A 24,674-nucleotide genomic window follows, 5' to 3' on the forward strand; every position below is an offset into this window, starting at 1 on the left:
GTCCGGCTCTGCATCCCTGTGAACCGTAGCCCTCCAAGCGCCTCTGTTCATGAGATTTCCCAGGGAAGAATATGGAGTGGGTTGCCATGCCCTCCTCCAGGGGATCTTCCTGACCCAGGGATCAAACCCACATCTCTTATGTCTCCTGCATTTGCAGGCAGGTTCTTAAACACATGTGCCTCCTGGGAAGCTTAAGATGGCATATTAAAAAGCAGACACATCACTTTGCCAACAAAGGTCTGTATCATCAAAGCTATGGTTTTTCCAATTGTCATGTGTGGTGTGAGAGTTGGACCATAAATAAGGTTGAATGCTGAACAAGTGATGCTTTTGAATTGTGGTGCTGGAGAAAGCTCTTGAGAGTCCCTTGGACTGCAAGGAGAACAAACCAGTCAGTCCTAATTGAAATCCATTTTGAATATTCACCTGATGGACTGATGCTGAAGCTGAAGCTCCAATGCTTTGGCCACCTGATGTGAAGAGCTGACTCTTTGGAAAAACCCTGATACTGGGAAAGATTGAAGTCCAAAGGAGAAAGGAACAGCAGAGGATGAGGTGGATAGATAGCATCATTGACTCAATGGACATGAATTAGAGCAACTTTGGGAGATATTGAAGTACAGTGTAGCCTGGGGTGCTGCAGTCCATGGGGTCACAAAGTTTGGTTGTGATTTAGTGACTGAACAACAACAAAAAAGTGTTTAAAATGTGTAGATACCAAGTTTCGTAGGAGAACCTTACAGCATTATGTCACAGAAAGATCTGGTGTACTTATTTTGAATTTATTTTACAAACAGAAAAATAATGAGCCACTAACAAGGGAGACTGAACTCATTGGACCAATGACATAGAAACTGTGACATCAGGACAATTCCAGGACACATGGTCTAATAAATGCAATTCTGCTTGGGGAGGGGACAGGACCGAATATCCTGGTCTTCCTCAAAGTCTAATAAATAAGACTCAATTCCAAATTTCAAAAGAACATTTTATTCCTGTATAATTTCATTCAAAATTTAAAACTGAATAGACTCTGAAAGTCAGATGGACTGATTATTTTTTGTCATTTTATGGTGAAGTAATTTTATTTATTGAAAAACCTAAATAGAGTCACAAAACTCAATACAAAGACAGAGATACATTAATGATTTTGAATAAAATTTCCATTCACCAAGAAGCCTAAGATCTGCAAGTTTTTAAAAGAGTCATTAGATTCTGGATGGGGAAAAGTATAGGCTAAATGAATGACCTGTTAGTGGATTACCGAAAGTTTCATAGGCTATAGTAAATTATATCTTAAACAGAATGGCAAAACTATTTTGCTGAAGAATTATCAATGTATGTCAACTTGTCTAATATTCAGTTCTCCTCAGCTCAAATTTTAATACTGATTGCTTTTTTCATGCCTTCTTTCAGGATCTGCCTAATTTAACAACCTGGAAAAGACAATCAAAGTAAAGTTTTGTGGTGAGCCAGACTTTTTCCCATGCATGCACAGACCACGTGGTCTATGAACATGACCAACCTCACTTCCTGTCGGGGGGAGTCACACAGGTACCGGGTAGTATGTATATGTGCTGCCGGGCACTCAAAGACACTGAACTCTCAGCTTGAGGCAGAACTGAGCACATTTGTGTAGGGGAATCCATGCCTCATGCAGCTCTCCAGCCTGCTCTGGGTGTTCCTGGCCTTCACCTTCTCTGGTAGGGATGCTTTCAAACGTGGGTGCAAGTATTCAGGATGAAAGGACTGCACACAGGCACGTGGTGCTTCATAGGGACTTGGGGAAGAAAGGACAGATGGAGAAAAACAAGAATCTTATGATTTCAATTTTTTGTCTTTGGGTCCTAAATAGCTCCTACACTATTTTATCCACTGCTTCATCTTTGTTTTCTGATTTTTTCCCCACAGGATCTGCTGTGGCCCAGAAAGTTACTCAAGTCCAGCCAGATGTATCCAGACAAGTGGGGCAGTCAGTCACCCTGAACTGTCGGTATGAAACAAGTTGGACCGCTTACTACCTTTTTTGGTACAAGCAACCTCCCAGTGGACAGATGACTTACGTTATTCGTCAGGGTTCAGAAGTCACAAATGCAAAGAATGGCCGCTACTCTGTAAACTTTAAGAAAGCAGACAAATCCATCAGCCTCACCATTTCAGCCTTACAACTGGAAGACTCTGCAAAGTACTTCTGTGCTCTCCGTGAGCTCACAGTGCTTGAAGTAATAGGAAAAGCTGTACAAAAACCCCAGAGCTTAGTAAGAAAGAGCCCCCCTGCTGCAGGACCCCAGCTGAAATGCACACACACCCAACCCCAGACAAGAAATGATAGTCCTGTGGTTATTTAAGTTGTGGTCTGAATCGGAAGATTTAGTTCTAGTTAAAGGCACCTTCTACGTCATTTGGAAACAGGTGTCCAGAGTAACTTTCTATTAATATATTTGCTTGAATTTTTGACTTTAAATCAACTGTACAGAACATGTGTAAAGTTGTCTAAATTTGAAAACTTGCCCCATAATACTTTAAACTGGCAGTTTTACTTCATCACAAACCTGGGTCTAGTTGTGTGGAATCACCATCAAAACCATTTCCTTAGTCACTTCCTCTTAGACTTTGTGTCAGGGCACAATCAGAAAAGCAGACCATGGGTGATGTAGAATAAGAGATTAGTTCTAGGGATTAGAACTCAGGCAATGCCTAGAGCTGGTGGACGAGTCTGTACAAAGCTGTTATCTTCGTATCTGCTGTTGAGCCTGAATTCACTTTAAGTCAGCTTAGAGTAACATTGACACTTTTGAACTGTGGTGTTGGAGAAGACTCTTGAGTGTCCCTTGGACTGCAAGGAGATCCAACCAGTCCATCCCAAAGGAAATCAGTCCTGAATATTCATTGGAAGGACTGATGCTGAAGCTGAAATTCCAATACTTTGGCCACATAATGTGAAGAACTGAGTCATTGGAAAAGACCGTGAAGCTGGGAAAGGTTGAAGGTGGGAGGAGAAGGGGATGGAAGAGGATGAGATGGTTGGATGGCATCACTGACTCAATGGACATGAGTTTGAGTAAGCTCCGGGAGTTGGTGATGGACAGGAAAGCCTGGAACACTGCAGTCCATGGGGTGGCAAAGAGTCAGACACAACTGAGCAACTGAACTGAACAAAACTGAACTGAGGTTAACATTTGTAAAGCAAAGTCTGATGGGGACAAAAGCATGGACAAACTTTGACAAACAAAGTCATACTTGAACTATGAGGACAACTGGAACCCCACAAAGACTTGTCTGTCCCTCACCTCCTTCAGTCTCACGATAGTGGGTGACTTTGAAGAGAAGTGGGTATCATTTGCCATCTTGCTACATGCATAGTTGGCCCAAGACAAAGAAGATGAGGAGGACATCTAACGGGAAGTGGAGGAGTTGTGAGTCAACAATAAGTTGAGCTAGTTCAGCAGCAGCAATGTGTAGAAAAAGCATTTGCCAAAATCCAATAGTCAGCCATGGTGAAAACTCTAAGAAACACAGGAATAATGGGGAAGTTCCTCAACAGCTCTTAGTATGTTTACTGGTAAAAGACTGTACTTTTCCCTAAGGAAGGGAACAAAGGGAGGATATCCAGTTTAATCACTCTCCTTCAGCACAGTGCTGGATGGTGTAGCCAGAGAAATAAAGCAAATAAATATATAAACAATCTTTTAAGCCAGAAAGGCAGTCAGATTACCACTATTTTCTACCTATGTAGAAAATCCCAAAGAATATACCCTCCAAAACTCCTACAACTATTAAGTGGGTTCAGAAGGTCTCAAGATATATAAGATAAACACACAAAATAAAATGCATTTTTATATACTATCAGTAAACATGTGGATGCCTAAATTAAAAATATATTACTGCTTACAATGACTCAAGAAAGACCCCAAATCCTTAGGCATAAATCTAAGAAAATATGTACAGAAATTATACACAGAAAGCTACAAAACACTGGTACTTCCAAAAATAAAAATAGCCAATTATTCTAGCTATTATCCTAGAAAGATCAAATTTCCCCCAGTGGAGCTGCATAGGCAACTTTAGAGAAAATAAATTGATGGCACATGTATTATGGCATGCCTTTTTGGACTTGATTTTGTTTATTGACTTCTTTATTTTATCTTCATATCAACAGACCATTGTATCTTAATTACTGGGGCTTCATACGTGTTTTGAAATCTGGAAATGCAAGTCATGTTTTTCTTGTCTTATTCAAGGCTTATTCTGGGTCTTTGCACTTTCATGTAAATAATAGAGCAGCTTCTAACACAAGAGATTGAGGTAATTTGATTGGGATTGTGTTGAATTTATGAATTCATTTAGGACAATTGACATCTTAACACATGGAGTCCTTAGATCCATAACCTCTTTATTTATGTCCTCTCTAATTTCTTTCATTCATTTAGGTCCTCTCTAGTTTCTTTCGTTAGTGTTAAGATTTTTGTAGAGGACTTGTATTGTTGCTGTTGTTTAGTCTCTGTTGTGTCCAACTCTTTGCGACCCCATGGATAGTAGCCCGCCACGCTCCTCTGTCCACGGGATTTCCCGGTCAGGAATACTGGAGTGGGTTGCCCCTCCCCTCTCCAGGGGATCTTCCCAATTCAGGGGTATTTTCTACATGTACAAACATATGATGTGTAAATAAAAATAGTCCACCTTGTTAGCAGGTGGACTCTTTACCACTGAGCCACCTGGGAAGCAAGGCTACTTATAACAATTATATCTTTTATTTCGTATAGCTTTTTTACCTTAATTGACCTAAATGCCCAGCATCAAATCCAGAGCTAGGACTAATTGCATTAAGAAAATGCAAATACAGGGAATTAATTATGCCCTGAAATAGCCAGAACAGAGCTAGATACCTGTCAATATGAGAACAGATTTAGTTCAACAGCCAAATAAATGGTACCAACCTCTTGTTTGGGGTTTTGAAAACACTATTTCATTGAGCAGCCTTAGGAAATGGTCTTTCCTGACACTAGTGTCTGTAGGTGGCAAGGACTGGTCACCACTGAGTACCAGGCCATGATTTATGTTAGTTACCCCAGACCTCAGAAGTGAGGACATTTCTCATTTCCCTAAAATGCTATGTGATTTTTATCCCTCAAATCAAAATTATTCTAGAGTTATTGGAGAGGAATCAAGAAGAGGTCTTGCATACCTTATATTACATTTGTTCCCCAGTGTTTGGTAAATGACATTTTAATTGCATTTTCTAATGCTTTTGCTAGAATCTAGAAATAAAATTGATTTTTGTGTTTGGTGACTATATCAAGGCACTAATAGGTTCTAGTTCTTAAACAGCTTGTTTAGAGGTACTTTGTATTTTCTACATGTATAAACTTATGATCTGTAAATTAATATAGTTTTGCTTCTCCTTTTATTTTCTTATTTTTTGCTTCTCCTTTTAAAACTTAATATATCTTATTTCCTTTCCTGGTTTGATCCCAGGCCCTCCATTAGGACAGTGAATAGAAGTGATGAATAGTACATGTCTTGTTTGTGATCCTGTAGGGAATAATATTGACTTTGATATTTTCACTGATACCCTTTATTAGATTTGGGAACTTCTCTTTTATTTCTGGATTGTTGGGAGTATTCCAACATTAGCCTTTCATCAAATTCTCTTGATTTTTTAAAATTAAATTAAGTACATTATTTTGGTTTTCATCAAGCAAAGACAGATAACTTCATCTCATATGGTCAAGATAAAATCTAAAATTAAAAATTCTGAAAAGAGCCAATAGGTTAAAAAACTTATTTTTAGATTCTTCATATTTTGGTTTTCATTTTTTTGGTTTTCAGTATTAATTAAAATGCCACTTTGAAGTGTGTCATCAAATCATCTAAAAAATAAAGTCAAAGAAACTAAGAAGCAAAAACATTTTTTTTTCTGCCTTTTGGTAATATAATAAAATAATGTATTCCTACATAGTTTAAATGAATTCATTTTTAGTTGTTCCTATATTTTCTGTAGTAGTGGGTGTTGACTTGTGTGTGTGTGATCTGCCACAGAACAGACTACCAAAGAATAATTATGAATATTTGTTAAATATTTATATGGGAATAACATTTATACCCATATCAGTTTAATTTTCCTCCATCCTAGACTTGGGATGTTTGCCATCTGTTCTTGAATTTTGTCCATATAACCCTCTATTTATCCTGTTGGAGTCTTTTTTTTTAACTTGACTCCCATAGTATTGAAAGAATTCCTTTAGAACCATTTCAAGAGTTGTTCAGTATAACTTCTTTCACTAAGTTCATGAATAACAACTCATCTACTCATTCAGAAAACAGATAATTCTTGAGTGCTTTATCTGTACCAACCTCTCTCTATAAACACTGAATAACCTTTAAATATGGGAAGACAAAAGACAAAAGGAAAACTACAAAGAAGCCAGCAACTGAGGATCATAATGGGGGTGTGACAAAGAAAGGAGCCAGAAAGAATGAAAACAATTTGTGGAGTGGCATAGAACTAAGAAAACACAGATGAGTACAGAGGTCATACAACTAAGATGTGTGTATCTCAGTCGTGTCCAACTCCTGGGACACCATGGATTGTAGCCCACCAGACTCTTCTGTTCATGGATTTACCCAGGCAAGAATACTGGAGTGGGTTCAGTTCAGTTCAGTTCAGTTCCTCAGTCATGTCTGACTCTTTGTGACCCCATAAACTGCAGCACGCCAGGCCACCCTGTCCATCACCAACTACTGAAGTCTACCCAAACCCATGTCCATTGTGTCGGTGATGCAATCCAACCATCTCATCTTCTGTGGTCCCCTTCTCCTCCTGCCCTCAATCTTTCCCAGAATCAGGGTCTTTTCAAATGAGTCAGCTCTTCGCATCAGGTGGCAAAAGTATTGGAGTTTCAGCTTCAACATCAGTCCTTCCAATGAACACCCAGGACTGATCTCCTTTAGGATGGACTGGTTGGATCTCCTTGCAATCCAAGGGACTCTCAAGAGTCTTCTCCAACACCACAGTTCAAAAGCATCAATTCTTCGGTGCTCAGCTTTCTTTATAGTCCAACTCTCACATCCATACATGACCACTGGAAAAAACCATAGCCTTGACTAGATGGACCTTTGTTAGCAAAGTAATGTCTCTGCTTTTTAATATGCTGTCTAGGTTGGTCATAGCTTTCCTTCCAAGAAGTAATTGTCTTTAATTTCGTGGCTGTAATCACCATCTGCAGTGATTTTGGAGCCCAGAAAGTCAGCCACTATTTCCACTGTTTCCCCATCTATTTGCCATGAAGTGATGGGACCAGATTCCACGATCTTAGTTTTCTGAATATTGAGCTTTAAGCCAACTTTTTCACTCTCCTCTTCCACTTTCTCAAGAGGTTCTTTAGTTCTTCACTTTTTGCCACAAGGGTAGTGTCATCTTCGTATCTGAGGTTATTGATATTTCTCCCAGCAATCCTGATTCCAGCTTGTGCTTCCTCCAACCCAGCATTTCTCAAGATGTACTCTGCATATAAGCTAAATAAGCAGGGTGACAATATACAGCCTGACATACTCTTTTTCCTATTTGGGACCAGTCTGCTGTTTCATGTCCAATTCTAACTATTGCTTCATGACTTGCATGCAGGTTTCTCAAGAGCAGATCAGGTGGTCTGGTATTCCCATCTCTTTCAGAATTTTCCACAGTTTATTGTGATCCACAGTCAAAGGCTTTGGCATAGTCAATAAAGCAGACATAGATATTTTTCTGGAACTCTCGTGCTTTTTTGATGACCTAATCAAATCCCTTATGACTATACAGTGGAAGTGAGAAATAGATTTAAGGGACTAGATCTGATAGTCAGAGTGCCTGATGAACTACGGACGGAGGTTTGTGACATTGTACAGTAGACAGGGATCAAGACTATCCCCAAGAAAAAGAAATGCAAAAAAGCAAAATGGCTGTCTGAGGAGGACTGACAAATAGCTGTGAAAAGAAGGTGAAAGGCAAAGGAGAAAAGGAAAGATATCCCCATTTGAATGCAAAGTTCCAAAGAATAGCAAGGAGAGATAAGAAATCATTCCTCAGAGATCAATGCAAAGAAATAGAGGAAACCAATAGAATGGGAAAGACTAGAGATCTCTTAAATTAGAGATACCAAGAGAACATTTCATGCAAAGATGGTCTCAATAAAGGACAGAAATTGTATGGGCCTAACAGAAGCACATGATATTAAGAAGAGGTGGCAAGAATACACAGAAGAACTGTACAAAAAAGATCTTCATGACCCAGATAATCACGATGGTATGATCACTCACCTAGAGTCAGACATCCTGGAATGTGAAGTCAGGTGGGCCTTAGGAAGCATCACTATGAGCAAAGCTAGTGGAGGTGATGGAATTTCAGTTGAGCTATTTCAAATCCTAAAAGATGATGCTGTGAAAGTGCTGCCCTCAATATGCCAGCAAATTTGGAAAACTCAGCATTGGCCACAGGACTGGAAAAGGTCAGTTTTCATTCCAACCCCAAAGAAAGACAATGCCAAAGAATGCTCAAACTACTGCACAATTGCACTCATCTCACACGCTAATAAAGTAATGCTTAAAATTCTCCAAGCCAGGCTTCAGCAATACCTGAACTGTGAACTTCCAGATGTTCAAGCTGGATTTAGAAAAGGCAGAGGAACCAGAGATCAAATTGCCAACATCCTCTGGATCATTGAAAAAACTGAAGTGTGTAGCGATTTCCTTTTCAGGAGGCTATTCCTGATTCAGGGATCGAACCCCTATTGCCTACACTGCAGATGGGTTCTTTACTGACTGAGCCACCAGGGGTATTTATTTACCTTTCTATCTGAGGAACCTTTCAAAAGATTGACATCTGGTGGGAGTTTAGCTCTGCAGTTCATGTATTCAGTCACTAGAGTGGGGTGCGTCACTTGGAAACAGCGGGCCTTTCTGGCTATAAAGGAAAGGAAGTTTATGTTTTCCATCGATGTTACACAGAAAAGTTAAAAAAAAAAACACAAAAAAAAACGACAGAGTTTCATGATCTTTAGACAACTTGATTTTATAATCCTTTGTTGAGTGCATGTGGTCAAGGATTCAGGGAATCATAGCCTCTTAGTCTAAACCTTTTCCATGTACCTTCCTAAACATTGCTTTCCTATTTCCCACCCCTGGTTAACCCTTCCCTTCCCTATTCCTTACGCTCTTTTCTCTTCACTTCTCTTTCTCTGCCAGGATCATCCACTTCCACCCTTCACCACCCCAGAGAGTTCGCTCTCCCTTCCGTCTTTTCTCTCTGTCTCGGCCTCCTTGGTGCAGAGCACCTACACACACGGGCACAGAGGACATAAGGATTAAGGACCATTGTTCAAGGAGGACGAGAATACCATCCATGTCATCAGTTACTATATCAAGAACAGATGCACTAGAAATGTCTGCCTAGATGGAGACAGATGCATGATTCCAAGGACCTTTTCAGGACGCTGAGCTCCAATGTCCAAGCTCAAGACGTTTAGTTTTTTGTCTCAATGTTATTAATATTTCCTGTCCCTCAGAGCAATCACAGCCTACTTTGAAATCTCACATACATTTGCTAGAACATGGATGGGAATTTTTATCTCTTTACAATTCAGAGCTCGGTACAGTTTTCTGGGATTAAACAATGCTTTCCACAAGCTTCATGGAGCATCAGAAAATTTCTTTGAAGAAGAAATGATAGAACAATGGTTCTGGATAGACACACCATCATGATCAGTGTTCCATTTTCAGAGCCAGACTTTAAACTTCACAATGGATAGCAGTCCGCACCCTGTGAGTTGGGGATGTGTCTCTCCTTCTTTGCAGGATGTGACTAAAACAGGGGAGGAAGACCTGCTAGATGAGGAACTGCTTGATCACTGGCTGACAGATCCTGGCAACAACACAGTGCAACAGACACGTGCACTGGTTGTAGGTCTCTAACAGCAGCAGTTGTTTCTGTTCTCTGGAGACAAGCCCAGGAGCAGACACAAGTGTGAGCTCTGAGCCCACAGTCCTGGTTTGTCCTTGAAGTATGAGGCTGGTGGTTGGAGTAACTGTTTTTCTGACCTTGGGTAAGTGTTCTGTGTCTACAAGGGATGACTTTGAGGCCAAGGGATCGTAAAGCATCATTTGCTCTCTTCTCCTCTCCCTGTGTTTTATTCAGCATTATAACAATGGAATTGAGAACAGATCTATGCATTTTCTAGGGAGCACAAACTTCTACATGACAGGTTAAATCATAGCCATGATCTGGAAGAGACCTTAGCAGTAAGCAGGTTGGAAGAAATTTCTGGGGTTATTTATTGAGCCAAAGAACTTGGGATAAAGCCTATAGAGTTCTTAGATTCTTGCCATGTGTCTTTGGTCCCTGTATAATGAGTACCAATAATATTTCTCAGGACATAGATAAAAACACTGGAGTAGGAGGTAGGTCCAGTTCAGGGAGTGTTGTGCCCTTGATCCACAGGATTACACTGATTTGTTTTCAGGGGCTAATTTTATTTTCTTGACCCTTTAGGGACTGTGATTAATGCTAAGACCACCCAGCCCAGCTCCATGGATTGTGCTGAAGGAGAAGATGTAAACCTGCCTTGTAACCACTCTACCATTGGTGGAGATGACTATATACATTGGTATCGGCAAAATCCCAATCAGAGTCCACAGTATGTCATTCGTGGCTTACGAGGCACAGTGAACAGCAGCCTGGCCTCTCTGACCATAGCTTCAGACAGAAAGTCCAGCACCTTGGTCCTGCCCCAGGTCACCCTGAGAGGCACCGCTGTGTACTACTGCGTCCTGAGAGAGGCACAGTGGGACAGATGGGGCTGCACCTGCGCAGTATCTCTGGTGGGAAGAAGAGGGACACGGTGGGGGAGCAGTCACGAGAGCAAATCTAGACTCTTCTGGAAGGAGAGTCAGAGAGCAGTGAGAGATGAGGAAAATGAAGGGAAGGAGAAGGGAAGAAGATAGATAAAGAAGAAAAAGAGGACAAGGTTCTCTGATGAATCTGAGAAGAATTTTGAAGATTGTCAGGATCATAATTTTAACATAGCGATAAAGTAAGAGGTGTCAATAATTTTTATGACTCTTTCTCATGTCAATAAAATGCTGGTTTCAGTGTGCTAGTCCCAACATAAGAGGTGGGAAACATACAAATAATTCTCCTTGTACCAGAGGCATCTTCCATTAGGATCTAAGGTCAAGTTGAGACTCTGATATGTTATAGTTGTTCCACTTACCAGAAACAAACTACTCTTTCTGAGAAAGACTTGAAATGTTTTTTGTTGCTAGTCTAGAACATTCATATTTCCCATGAAGAAGTTTTTTGAAAGAAACAAAAATTAAGTGAATAATAATTTTTCACTTTCTAGGCAGGTCTGGAAACCCTGCCTTTATAAGGAGTTTTCATCAATTTGATAATCCCTAAGCAGCACACGGGGGTTCCCCGGTGGTTCAGCAGTAAAGAATCCATCTGCAATGCAGGAGCTGCAAGAGACCCAGGTTCAATCCTTGGTTCAGGAAGATCCCTTGGAGGAGGGCATGGCAACCCATTCCAGTATTCTCCCCTGGAGAATCCCATGGACAGAGGAGCCTGGCAGACTACAGTCTTTAGAGTTGCAAAGAATCTGACATGACTGAAGCAACTTGGCATGCAGGCGTGCAAGCACCACATGGGGCTTACCCTGGTGGCTCAGTGGTAAAGAATCTGCCTGCCAATGCAGGGGTCACAGGTTCAGTTCCTGGTTGGAGAACTAAGATCCCGCATGCCTTGTAGCAACCAGGCCTACGTGCTGCTACTACTGAAGCATCCTTGAACTGTCCATCTGAATGTTAGTGCCTGCAGATCACGTCACTTTCACTGCAGTGAAAATGTACAGGTCCTCATCTTCCATCCCTTTTACCCCCAAATCTACTGACAGAGAATCGATATTATTTACAGAGTCTGAGATAAGAGCACAAACGAAAATTATCTTTATATGGTTTCAAAAGCACTTATTTTCCTCTAAAATGGCCTACTAAAATTAAAAAGCAGAATATAAAACTAGTGATAAACAGTTTAAAAATGTATTTACCATAGAAATGTTAAAAAATAATTTATTTTAAAATTATAGCTGTTTTATTAAAATAAAACTATTACAATTCAATTTTCAATGTCTAGCTGGTGGTAAAGATAACACATATTGCTCTCAATGTAGGCTTAGTCTAAAATAAATATATATAACTTTTAAAGTCATCAGTACCATTTTTATAGAATCCATATATATGCATTAATATACAATTTTTTTCATCTCTTTCTGACTTACCTCACTCTGTTTCACATGCTCTAGGCTCATGCACCTCACTAGGACTGTCTCAAATGTGTTTTTTGATGGCTGAGAAATATTCCATTGTATATAAGTACAACTTCTTTATCTGTTCATCTGTTGATGGACCCTATTTGTAGGGCAAAAATAGAGATGCAGACATAGAGAACAGACTTTGGACATAGTAGGGGAAAGAGAGTGGGAAAAATTGAGAGAGTAGCACTGAAACATATGCTTTACCATATGTAAAACAGATGGCTAGTGGGAAGTTGCTGTGTGATGCAGGGAGCTCAACACGGTGCTCTGTGACAACCTAGAAGGTTGGGAAGAGGTTCAAGAGGGAGGGGACGTGTGTATACTTCTGGCTGACTCACATCCTTGTATGGCAATGCCAACACAATACTGTACAGCAATTATCCTCCAATTAGAAATAAATTAATTTTTAAAATAAATTTAAAAAATAATACTGGTTAATACAGCAAAGTGTTCCGGCCAATAGAAGCAACTTCCTATACTTTGCTGATTCATGAGCACCCTTCAGAACCACAAGTGAGAGCATAAGAGAAGCAATAGCTGGATCCTCAGCACATCTGGGAAACAATATTTCATTATGGAAGAATCTACTGCATCCATGCCATGTGAGAGGAAGACAGGGCTATACAGTTAACTTTTGCTTTCTTTTCCCTAAAATTCTCCGAAATTCCTAATCAGGGTCTGCCTTCTCCTAAATGTTCTGAAAAAATGTCCCTCAGATCATAAAATAATGATCTTTCTATTTCCCACTCTCACCTGCCCCTGGCCAGCACATTCTGCGGTGGAGGTTGCGGTGGAGGATGGGGTGTCCTGTCAGCGTCACCTGAGCAGGATTGGTTGGGTGAGCTGATTGGCTGCAGGAGCAGGAACGACTTATGTCACTCACTCCCTCAGGGTTTAGTTAGGTGTCTTGCAGTGAAAATGTCCCAACAAGAAGAGGAAGCATCATGAAGAGGCTAGCAGGCACTGTGCTGGGGCTTCTGTTTGCCCAGGTTTGCTGTGAGTTGGGCTGCCCCACAAGGAACCTGAAGGAGTGAGGCGCTGCTCTATTGTTGAGGGAGGGAGAGGAGCTGACAAGTCCTGCAGACTTTCTATCCTTATCATCTATGGGGATGGGGGGGCACTTTCAGGGTTTAGTAGGAGTTACAGTGACCCTCACAGTGACTGTTTCTCTTTCCTCATCAGGTGTGCGAGGGGAGGATGTGGAGCAGAGTTCCCCAGCCCTGAGTCTCCAGGAGGGAGCCAGCTACATGCTTCGGTGTAATTTTTCCACTTTCACACAGAGTGTGAATTGGTATCTTCAGAACCCTGGGGGCCGCCTCATCCACCTGGTTTACATCCCTTCAGGGACAAAGCAGGATGGAAGATTAAACGCCACGACAGTCCCTAAAGAAGGCTGCAGCTCATGGCACATTTCCTCTTCGTGGACCACAGACTCGGGCACTTACTTCTGTGCTGCGCAGCACGGTGCTCCCCAGGCACCTGCAGCCTCTACACGAACCCTCCCGGGGCTCAGCCCCTCCTCCAGACCCAGTCACACCGTGAGGCCCCACAGGGCATTTGCAGTGCTTCATGTTACTCACCTACATCACGGCAGTTTTATCCACCGATACTTTTTGGCCTACAGATTATGGACTTTGGTCTTTATCTTCCCTTCTCAACATGTATCTCCTTCTGCACTAGAAACTTCTGACTTGGAACTAGCAAAGTAGTTGATAGGAAGACAGAATTAAAATAAATATTTTACCACAGCTTCCCAGATGGCTCAGTGGTAAAGAATTTGTCAACCAATGGCAGAGATGCAGAAGACATGGGTTTGATCCCTGGGTTGGCAAAATCCTCTGGAGTAGGAAATGGTAATCCACTCCAGTGTTCTTGGGAAACACTGGGAAATCTCATGGACAGAGGAGCCTGGCGGGCTCCAGTCCATGGGGTCTCAAAGAGTTGGACTGATTGAGTGACTAAGTACACATGCTGAACTCAAAAATGTTAAAAAGTGAAAGGAATTAAATGAAATCACTCCAATAAAGATATTATCCAGCTTGTGAGAGGTTGGGGCCTACTGAAAGAATTAAAGCAGATATGAACTTAGAGTTCTAGTTGGTTGAGAAGAGCAGAAAAGGAACTTGAGCTGTCACTGAGCACTGATGCCAGAAACAATGAACAAGATACTGGGAGCATCATTTTGATTCTGTGGCTTCAACTAGGAGAACATCTAGGATATCTCATCAATTAGGCAGACTGAGAAAAGTGGATTACAAACAAGCTCATGCAGATAGAAACTCTAAGAAAGAAATAGGTGTCTGTGGATCTAACAACTTTTTATCTCTTTAAGTAGGGGTGAGTAGACAACAGAAGGAAAAAAGTGATCAAGAGCAGGTGAAACAGAGCCCTCAATCTTTGACAGTCCAGGAAGGAGAGATTTCAATTCTGAACTGAAGTTATGAGAAGGGTGCGTTTGACTATCTCCTGTGGTACTGGCAATATTCTGGTAAAGCCCCTGCATTCTTGATAGCCATAAGTTCAGTTATGAATGAAATGGAAGATGAAAGTTTCAATTTCCCTCAATAAGAGTGCCAAACAGCTCTTATTGTACATTGCAACTTCCCAGCCTGGAGACTCAGCCACCTACATCTTTGCAGCAAGTGCCCGGTGCTCCCCAGGCACCTGCAGCCAGTACCCAAACCTGCAGCTGAGCTGCAGCCACACCCTGCTGTGTAGATGAAATACACATGCACACACACGCAAAATCTGTTTGGTCATAAAAGTCTTAATATATTTAAGAAAACTGAAATTATATAGAATTTATTCTTCAACCAAAATGGAAATGATACAGAATATGTAGTACAAAGAGATGTCTGTAGAAACTCTCAAATATTTGGAATATATGCACTAACTTAAAAATAAACATAGGTTAAAGAAACAATTACTATGACTTTAGAAAATATTTGGAAAGTAAATATTGTGAGAGCACATTATATAAATATGTATGAGATGCAGCTAAAATAATACACAAAAGGAAATTTATGCTTTCAAATGCTTATGTAACTAAAGAAAAAAGGTTTAAAAACTATCATCTAGGCTTTCAGCGAAAGATAATAGAAAAGCAAATTAAACCCAACATAAACTGAAAGAAGTAAATAATAAACTGTTGGACTGGTGAAATACAAAGAAAGCTATAGAGATAGCTAGGAAATACAAAGTTAATTTTGTTAAAATGGTCAATAAGATTGAAATATTTCTAGGTAGAATTATCAAAGGAAAAAAGAAAAAAACAAATTATAAATATAAGTAACTAAAAAGAAAATTATTCTACAAGTTTTATAATATTAAAAGGGTAATAAAAGAATATAATTAACAAGTTTAGGTCCCTGAGTAAGTGTATAGAAGTAGATTTACACAAGTAGGGAAGATTTATTTTTTTGACAAAGTGCAAAGACAGTTCAATGGAGGTAACACAGTCTTATGAGCAAATGATGTTGGGATAATTGGATATTCTTGGGAAATAATTAAAACTTGGCCTAAATATCACACCTCATACAAAAATTTGGGTACAGCCTCAAAATTAACCATACATCCAAGTGTAAAATGTAAAATTACCAAATCTTTTAGGAAAAACATGAGAGTATCTTCATGACCTAGGGTTAGACAAAAAGAATTTTGACATGACACCAAAAGCACGATCCATAAACAAACTTAGATTTCATCAAAATTAAACATTTGCTCTGTGAAAGACACTGTCAAGAGAAGGAAAAAGATAAACCACAGAAATGACAGGAAATCCATTTTCATCAAAAGATTGTGTTCAGAATACAATGAACTCTCTAGACTCAGCAGGAAGAAAACAATCCAGTTGAAAACTGGACAATAGATTTACACAGACACTTCACCAGAGAGCTATGTGGTAAGGAAGTAAGCATATAAAAAGATGGTCAGGATAAGTCAAATATCTCTCGTAGTAAATGTCACATTGCACTGGAAAATATGTGGGTTATTTTCAAGTATCTTTTGATAATGATTTCTAGCATAATTCCACAGTGATTAGAAAACAGACTGTAGGATTTCAATATCTTTAAACCATGAAATTTTGCACCTTGTTTTATGTTCCTGGATATGTACCAGTGTCTCCTAGTTTATAGTCTATGGGACCTTGAATAGAATTTGCATCCTACTATTGTGTGAAAATTGCATAAATCAATTAAGTTGATTCTGAGTGACTTTCAGGTCTACTGTACCCTCCTACTTTTCTGTATATTCATTCTATTAATTTTTGAGAGTTTACCATTGAAACTCCAACCAAAATTTTTAATTTATTTACATAAAAAATAGTTGTAATATATAGTGGAGCTGTAGTTTGTGCTTTGTTTTCTAATGTATACTTTCATCATTTAAAAAATAAAGAGAAAAAAAGATGGTCGACATTATTAGTCATTAGGGAAATGCAAATAAAGCACAAAGAGATACTACTTCACATCTACCATAAAGACTAAAATTAAAAATACTGGCAATATCGAGTTCTGGCAAAGATGCAGAGATATTGGAGCCATCATATATTGCTGGTGGGTGAATGGTCCAGACATTCGGGAAAAAAGTTCAGCAGTTCCACATAAACTTAAATATTCACTTACCCTACAACTCTGCAATCACACTCCTGAGTATGCTTGAAAATGAAAAGCTTATCTTTATACAAAAATCTGTACATGAATATTAATAGCAGCTATATTTGTGAGGATCAAAAGCTGGAAACCAGTCAAGTATTCTTCATTGGGTGAATAGATAAATAAATCCACTGTAATACATCTGTACAATGACATATTACTTATAGATTTTTTTCAACTTATAATAGAGTTGTGCCTCAACAAACCATTTTCAGTTGAAAAATAACAAAAATGCATTTAATATACTGAATCCAGCCTACATTAAAGGTGCTCAACACTTACTTTAGCCTACTTACTTTTTTTTTACTTTAGTCTACTTACTTTGTCTTTAGGTGGGAGAAATCATCTAATGCAAAGTCTATTTATATTAACATGTTGAAAATCTCATGTAATTTATTGAGTACTGTACTGAAAGTGGAAAATAGAATAGTTGTATGATTACAGAATGAAGGTAAGTGTGTCAGTTTTTTACCCTCATGATCTCAGGGCTGGCCAGGAGCTCAGCTTACTGCTGCTGCCCAGATCACCAAAGAATATATAGCAAATGTTGCTAGCATGGGCAAAGATCAAATTTAAAATTTCAAAGTGTGGTTTCTACTGAATGTGCACTCAGCAGAATGTGCATCACTTTCTTACCACTGTAAAGTCAAAAATCCAAAGTCAAGACATCATAAGTTGGGACAGTCTGTAGTGACTAAAAGAAACAGACTATTGATACATGCAGTAGCTTAGATAGAGCTTCCGAGGTGGCTCAGTGGTAAGAATCTGCCTGCAATGCAGGAGACGGGGGTTTGATTCCTGGGTGGGGCAGAGCCCCTGGAGAAGGAAATGGCAACCCACTCTAGTATTTTTCCCTGGAAAATTCCAAGGACAGAGGAGCCTAGAAGTCTACAGTTAGTGAGGTTGCAAAAGAGTGGGACATGACTTAGCAGCTATAAAACAATAGCCTAAATGGCTATAACATCTCAGGATGTTATGCTGAATGAAGAAATAGTCAGTCTCAGATGCTACATGGTGTATGGTTACACTTATTAGATTATTATGATTGTATACATACTGTATACATACTGTATACATGTATACTGTATACATTATGTATGTATACATACATATATACATACATAATGTATACATACATACATTCTACTTATACAACATTCTCAAAAAAAAATTAGAGATGAAAAGGAGATCAGTGGTCAGGGTTAGAAAGAGCTGCAGGGATGGGGAGAGTATGCAGAGGGGATTTCTTTAAGAGACAAAACAATTTTGTGTAATGATTTTAGTGGTGGTACAAGAACCAATACATGTGATAAAATGTCATGGACTAATGCATCAAAACCAAAGAATGTATATAAAAACTGATGTATAAGGTTATGGTATTTTGATAAAATTTTATCAATATCAATTTCTTAATATATGTAATTATTATATTAGTATATATCTATATTTTATAATATCATGCTGCTTTGCAAGCTGCTGTGGTAATTCATGATCTGATCTCCTCTGCTTAGTTACAAATAATTTCAAGCCTAGGCATTCGTTGCCTGTCAGCACTCAGAAGTGAAATGAGAAAGAAGTGTAGATGTCTCAGATAAATACAGCCTATCCTCCCTGCTTCAGTCATTCATGAGTTATTTTGATCTTAAATTCCATGAACTGGCACTATTTTAGACCTGTCTGTATTTTATTTTCTACTTGTCTATTTGCCTTTGGTTCTTTTATATTAATTCATCTATTACAGCAATGAAAGCAAATGGAAGATTGACAGCTACATTCCACATGAACATGAAACAGTGCAGAGAACTTCAGTCACCAACTTCTCTGGTGTTGATAGGTACTAAGTGTCTACAGTCTGTAAATATTAAGTTTTGTAGGAGTGCATTATAGCATTACACCAGAGAAAGATCTGGCATGTTTATCTTTATTTTATAAAGAGAAATAATAATGAGCAACTGACAAGTGAGACTGAACACTCTGGACCAATGAGACAGAAAATGTGACGTGAAAATGACTTTAGGACAGATGATCTAATAAGTACAATTCTACATTTAGAGGTAACAGGATTGAATAGCCTGATTGCCCTCAATGTTTAATACATAAGATTCAATATAAAATTTGAAAAGAATAATATTTTATTCCAATTATAATTTCATTTAAATATACACCACTGAATACTCTGAAATTCAAATGGGCTGATTTTTTAAAGTCATTTTATGTTGAAGTGATGTTATTTATTGAAAAATCTAAGTGGAGCCCTGGAACACAGTGAAAAAAAAAAGAGGTACATTAATTCTTTTTTTTTTTTTTACATTAATTATTTTGTATAAGATTGCTATTCACCCAGAAGTCCTAAGATCTGTGAATGTTTTAAAATAGTCACTAGATTCTGGATAGAGAACAGTAAGTATAGGCTAAATGAATGACAAATCAGCAGATTACAAGAATATTTCTTAGGCTATACTAAATTGTATCTTAAAGAGGATGACAAAATTATTTTACTGAATCAATGTATGTCAAATATGGCTTCACAGCTGAATTCTAATAAAATTTAAAGAGATAACACCTATCCCACTAAAACTCTTCCAGAAATTTGCAGAGGAAGGTAAACTTCCAAACTCATTCTATAAGGCCACCATCACCCTAATACCAAAACCAGACAAAGATGCCACAAAAAAAAAAAAAAAAAAAGAGAGAGAGAGAGAGGGAGAAAACTACAGGCCAATATCACTGATAAGCATAGATGCAAAAATCCTTAACAAAATTCTAGCAAACAGAATCCAACAATGTATTAAAAAGATCATACATCATGACCAAATGGGCTTTATCCCAGGGATGCAAGGATTCTTTAATATCCACAAATCAATCAATGTGATACACCACATCAACACACTGAAAGATAAAAGCCATATGATTATCTCAATAGATGTAGAAAAACTTTTGACAAAATTCAACATCCATTTATGATAAAAACCCTCCAGAAAGCAGGAATAGATGGAACATACCTCAACATAATAAAAGCCATATATGACAAACCCACAGCAAACATTATCCTCAATGGTGAAAAATTGAAAGCATTTCCCCTAAAGTCAGGAGCAAGACAAGGGTGCCCACTCTCACCACTACTATTTAACATAGTTTTGGAAGTTTTAGCTATAGCAATCAGAGAAGAAAAAGAAATAAAAGGAATCCAGATTGGTAAAGAAGTAAAACTCTCACTGTTTGCGGATGACATGATCCTCTACATAGAACACCCTAAAGACTCCACCAAAAAATTTCTAGAGCTAATCAATGAATAAAGTTGCAGGATATAAAATTAACACACAGAAATCCTTTGCATTCCTATAAACTAACAAAGAGAAAACAGAAGGAGAAATTAAGGAAGCAATTCCATTCACCATTGCAATGAAAAGAATGAAATACTTAGGAATAAATCTATCTAAAGAAGCAAAAGACCTATATATAGAAAACTATAAAACACTGGTGAAGGAAATCAAAGATGAGTCAAATAGATGGAGAAATATACCATGTTCTTGGGTCAGAAGAATCAATACAGTGAAAATGAGTATACTACCCAAAGCAATCTATAGATTCAATGCAATCCACATCAAGCTACCAATGGTACTTTTCAGAGAACTAGAACAAATAATTTCACAATTTGTACAGAAATACAAAAAAACCTCGAATAGCCAAAGCAATCTTGAGAATAAAGAATGGAACTGGAGGAATCAACCTGCCTGACTTCAGCCTCTACTACAAAGCCACAGTCATCAAGACAGTATGGTACTGGCACAAAGACAGAAACATAGATCAATGGAACAAAATAGAAATCCCAGAGATAAATCCATGCACCTATAAGCACCTTATCTTTGACAAAGGAAGCAAGAATATACAATGGAGAAAAGACAATCTCTTCAACAAGTGGTGCTGGGAAAACTGGTCAACCACTTGTAAAAGAAAGAAACTAAAACACTTTCTAACACCATACACAAAAATAAACTCAATACAGATTAAAGATCTAAATGTAAGACCAGAAACTGTAAAACTCCTACAGGAAAACATAGGCAAAACACTCTCTGACATAAATCACAGCAGGATCCTCTATGACCCACCTCCCAGAGTAATGGAAATAAAGGCAAAGATAAACAAATGGGACCTAATTAAACTTAAAAGCTTTGGTCAATGAAGGAAACTATAAGCAAGGTGAAAAGACAGCCTTCAGAATGGGAGAAAATATAGCAAATGAAGGAACTGATAAAGAATTAATCTCAAAAATATGCAAGCAGCACCTGCAGCTCAAGTCCAGAAAAATAAACGACCTAACAAAAAAATGGGCCAAAGAACTAAACAGACATTTCTCCAAAGAAGACATACAGATGGCTAACAAACACATGAAAAGATGCTCAGCATCACTCATTATCAGAGAAATGCAAATCAAAGTCACAATGAGGTACCATCTCACGTCAGTCAGAATGGCTGCTATCCCAAAGTCTACAATCAGTAAATGCTGGAGAGGGTGGGAGAAAAGGGAACCCTCTTACACTGTTGGTGGGAATGCAAACTAGTAGAGCCACTATGGAGAACAGTGTGGAGATTCCTTAAAAAACTGGAAATAGAATTGCCATGTGACCCAGCAATCCCACTCCTGGGCATACACACTGAGGAAACTAGAATTGAAAGAGACACGTGTATCCCAATGTTCATCCCAGCTCTGTTTATAATAGCCAGGACATGGAAGCAACCTAGATGCCCATCAGTAGTCGAATAGATAAGAAAGCTGTGGTATGTATACACAATGGAATATTACTCAGCCATTAAAAAGAATGCATTTGAATCAGCTCTAATGAGGTGGGTGAAATTGGAGCCTATTATACAGAGTGAAGTAAGTCAGAGAGAAAAACACCAATACAGTATACTAACGCATATATATGGAATTTAGAAAGATGGTAATGATGACCCTATATGCGGGACAGCAAAAGAAACACAGATGTATAAAACAATCTTTTGGACTCTGTGGGAGAAGTTGAGGGTGGGATGATTTGAGAGAATAGCATTGAAACATGTATATTATCATATGTGAAAGAGATCATCAGTCTAGGTTCGATGAATGAGACAGGGTGCTCAGGGCTGGTGCACTGGGATGACCCTGGGGGATGGGATGGGGAGGGAGGTGGGAGGGGGGTTCAGGATGGGGAACACATGTACACCTATGGCTGATTCATGTCAATGTATGGCAAAAACCACTACAATATTGTAAAGTAATTAGCCTCCAATTAAAATAAATAAATTTTTAAAAATGTATGTCAACTTCTTTAATCTTCAGTTTCCCTCAGTTCAAACCTTTAATATTAATTGCTTTCTTCATGCCCCTTTTCAGGATCTGCCAAACATAAAGACCAGGGAAAGGAAACTAGACAAAATAAAGGTGTGTGGTGAGCCAGACTTTATCTATACACAGACCACGTGGTCGATGAACATGACACCCTACTTCCTGTTTAGGAGGAGTCACTCAGGAACCAGGTACTATGTATATGTGCTGCCAGGCACTTAAAGACACTGAAATCTTAGCTTGAGGCAGAACTTGAGCACATTTGTGTAGGGGAATCCACTCCTCATGCCTCTCTCCAGTCTGCTCTGGGTGTTCCTGGCCTTCACCTTCTCTGGTAGGGATGCTTTCAAACATGGGAGCAACGTTCAGGGTGAAAGGACTGCACACAGGCACGTGGTGCTTCATAGGGACTTGGGGAGGAAAGGGGGACTGGAGAAAAACAGACATCCCATGATTTCAGTATGGTTTGTAAATATTTGGGTCCAAAATGAATTTCTACATTATTTTGTTCGGTATTTCAGCTCTGTTTTCTTCTTTTTTCCACAGGATCTGGTGTGGCCCAGAAAGCTACTCAATATCAGCCAGACATAATCAGTCAAGTGCAGAACGTGGTCACCCTGAACTGTCGGTATGAAAAAAGTTGGAACGTGTACACCTACTGGATATTTTGGTACGAGCAGCTTCCCAGTGGAGAGATGACTTACCTCAATCGTCAGTATTCAGAAGATGGGAATGAAAGGGACGGCCACTACTCTGTAAACTTCCAGAAAGCACGTCAATTCATCAGCCTCACCATTTCATCCTTAAAGCTGGAACATGCTGGAAAATACTTTTGTGCTCTCTTGGAACTCACAGTGCTTGAAATAATAGGAAAAGCTGAACAAAAACCCCAGAGCTTAATAAGAGAGAGCCCCCCTGCTGTGGGACCCAGGTTGAAATGCACAGCTGCAGACCCCAGACAAGAAATAGTAGTCCTGTGGTTCCTTAATCTGTGATCTGGATCAGAAGATTTGATTCTAAATAAAAGCTTCTTCTATGTAATTTGGAAGCAGGTGTCCTGAGTGACTTTCTACTAATATTCTTCTCTTGAATTCCTGACTTTAAATCAATCATGCAGAGCATGTGTAACCTTGTCTAAAGTTGTAAACTTTCTCTATAATAATGTAAAGTGACAGTTTCACTCAACTACACTCACATCACAAACCTGGGTCTAGTTATCTGGAATCATCATGAAAATTACTTCCTTAGTCCTTTATTCTTAGACTTTTGTCACTTAACTTACAATCAGAGAAGCAGATCACCAGTGGTGTTGAATAAGAAATTGGTTACGAAGATTAGAACTCAGGCAATTGCTAGATCTGGTGGAGGAGTGTATACAAAGTTGCTATCTTTGTGTGTGGTGCTGAGACTGAATTCATTGTTAATCAGCTAGAGCAGTATTTGTAGAACAAAGTTGGGTATAGACAAAAGCATGGACAAACAGTGACTCATAAGGACATACTAGAACCATGAGCATAATGGAACCCACAAGACACACCAAAACTTGTCTCTGTCTCACCTCCTTCAGTTCCACAGTAGTGAGTGACCTTAGGAGATGTCGGTGTCATTTGGCATCATGCTAACATACCTACTTGATCCAAGACAAAGAGAAGATGAGGAGGTTTGGTGGGAAGTGGAAGGGTTGTGAATCAATGATAAGATGAGCTATCAGATCAGCAGCAACATTAATGAGTAACCATAGTCCTTGGAGCTCTGCACCAACCCCTAAAACATAAAACTGTGGCTGCTTCATCACAATGACCTTTCAAATGTCACACAAATTTCTTTTGTGGCCAGCCATAACCCAGAAAAATACGGGAAGCACATTCTGGGAAAGATGTTTCCGGTTAGTTAAGATAGATCAAAGCTGCTACAGTATCTTATTTGTTAACTTGACATCCAACTGTACCCTTTAACAGCTTTTGAATAAAGACCATAGCAAAACTATGCTTCTTGCTAATGTTGTTGTTGCTGTTCAGTCACTAAGTCATGTCTGACTCTTTGTGATCCAATGGACTGCAGGATCCTCTACCTCCCACTATCTTCTGGAGTTTGCTTAAATTCATGTCCACTGAGTTGGTGCTACCATCCAACCACCTCAACCTCTGCTGATGTCTTCTTCTTTTGTCTTCAGTCTTTCCCAGCATCAGGGTCTTTTCCAATGAGTTGGCTTTTCTCACCAAGTGGCCAAAGTATTGAACTTTCAGCTTCAGAATCAGTCCTTCCAATGAATATTCAGGGTTGATTTCCTTTAGGATTGACTGGTTTGATCTCTTTGCAATCCAAGGGACTCTCAAGAGTCTTCTCCAG

General features: G+C 39.1%; 4 gene segments (V, D, J or C); all 4 read left to right on the top strand.

Moving 5' to 3' along the window:
- Positions 1 to 1,595: 1,595 nt before the first annotated feature.
- Positions 1,596 to 9,945, top strand: LOC133066997 (T cell receptor delta variable 1-like). The segment is given in 3 exon segments: positions 1,596 to 1,703; positions 1,912 to 2,258; positions 9,829 to 9,945. Coding segments are annotated over 3 exon segments (513 nt in total).
- A 28-nt stretch (positions 9,946 to 9,973) lies between these two features.
- On the top strand, positions 9,974 to 13,191 carry LOC133066998 (T cell receptor alpha variable 26-1-like). The segment is given in 3 exon segments: positions 9,974 to 10,076; positions 10,523 to 10,918; positions 13,112 to 13,191. Coding segments are annotated over 3 exon segments (516 nt in total).
- Positions 13,192 to 13,288: 97 nt separating this feature from the next.
- On the top strand, positions 13,289 to 14,053 carry LOC133066999 (T cell receptor alpha variable 22-like). The segment is given in 2 exon segments: positions 13,289 to 13,340; positions 13,527 to 14,053. Coding segments are annotated over 2 exon segments (579 nt in total).
- An 8,557-nt stretch (positions 14,054 to 22,610) lies between these two features.
- On the top strand, positions 22,611 to 23,320 carry LOC133067000 (T cell receptor delta variable 1-like). The segment is given in 2 exon segments: positions 22,611 to 22,659; positions 22,872 to 23,320. Coding segments are annotated over 2 exon segments (498 nt in total).
- The last annotated feature ends 1,354 nt before the right edge of the window (positions 23,321 to 24,674 follow it).

The sequence above is a fragment of the Dama dama genome, chromosome 12 (assembly GCF_033118175.1).
Source record: "Dama dama isolate Ldn47 chromosome 12, ASM3311817v1, whole genome shotgun sequence".
In the NCBI taxonomy this organism is placed as follows: Eukaryota; Metazoa; Chordata; class Mammalia; order Artiodactyla; family Cervidae; genus Dama; species Dama dama.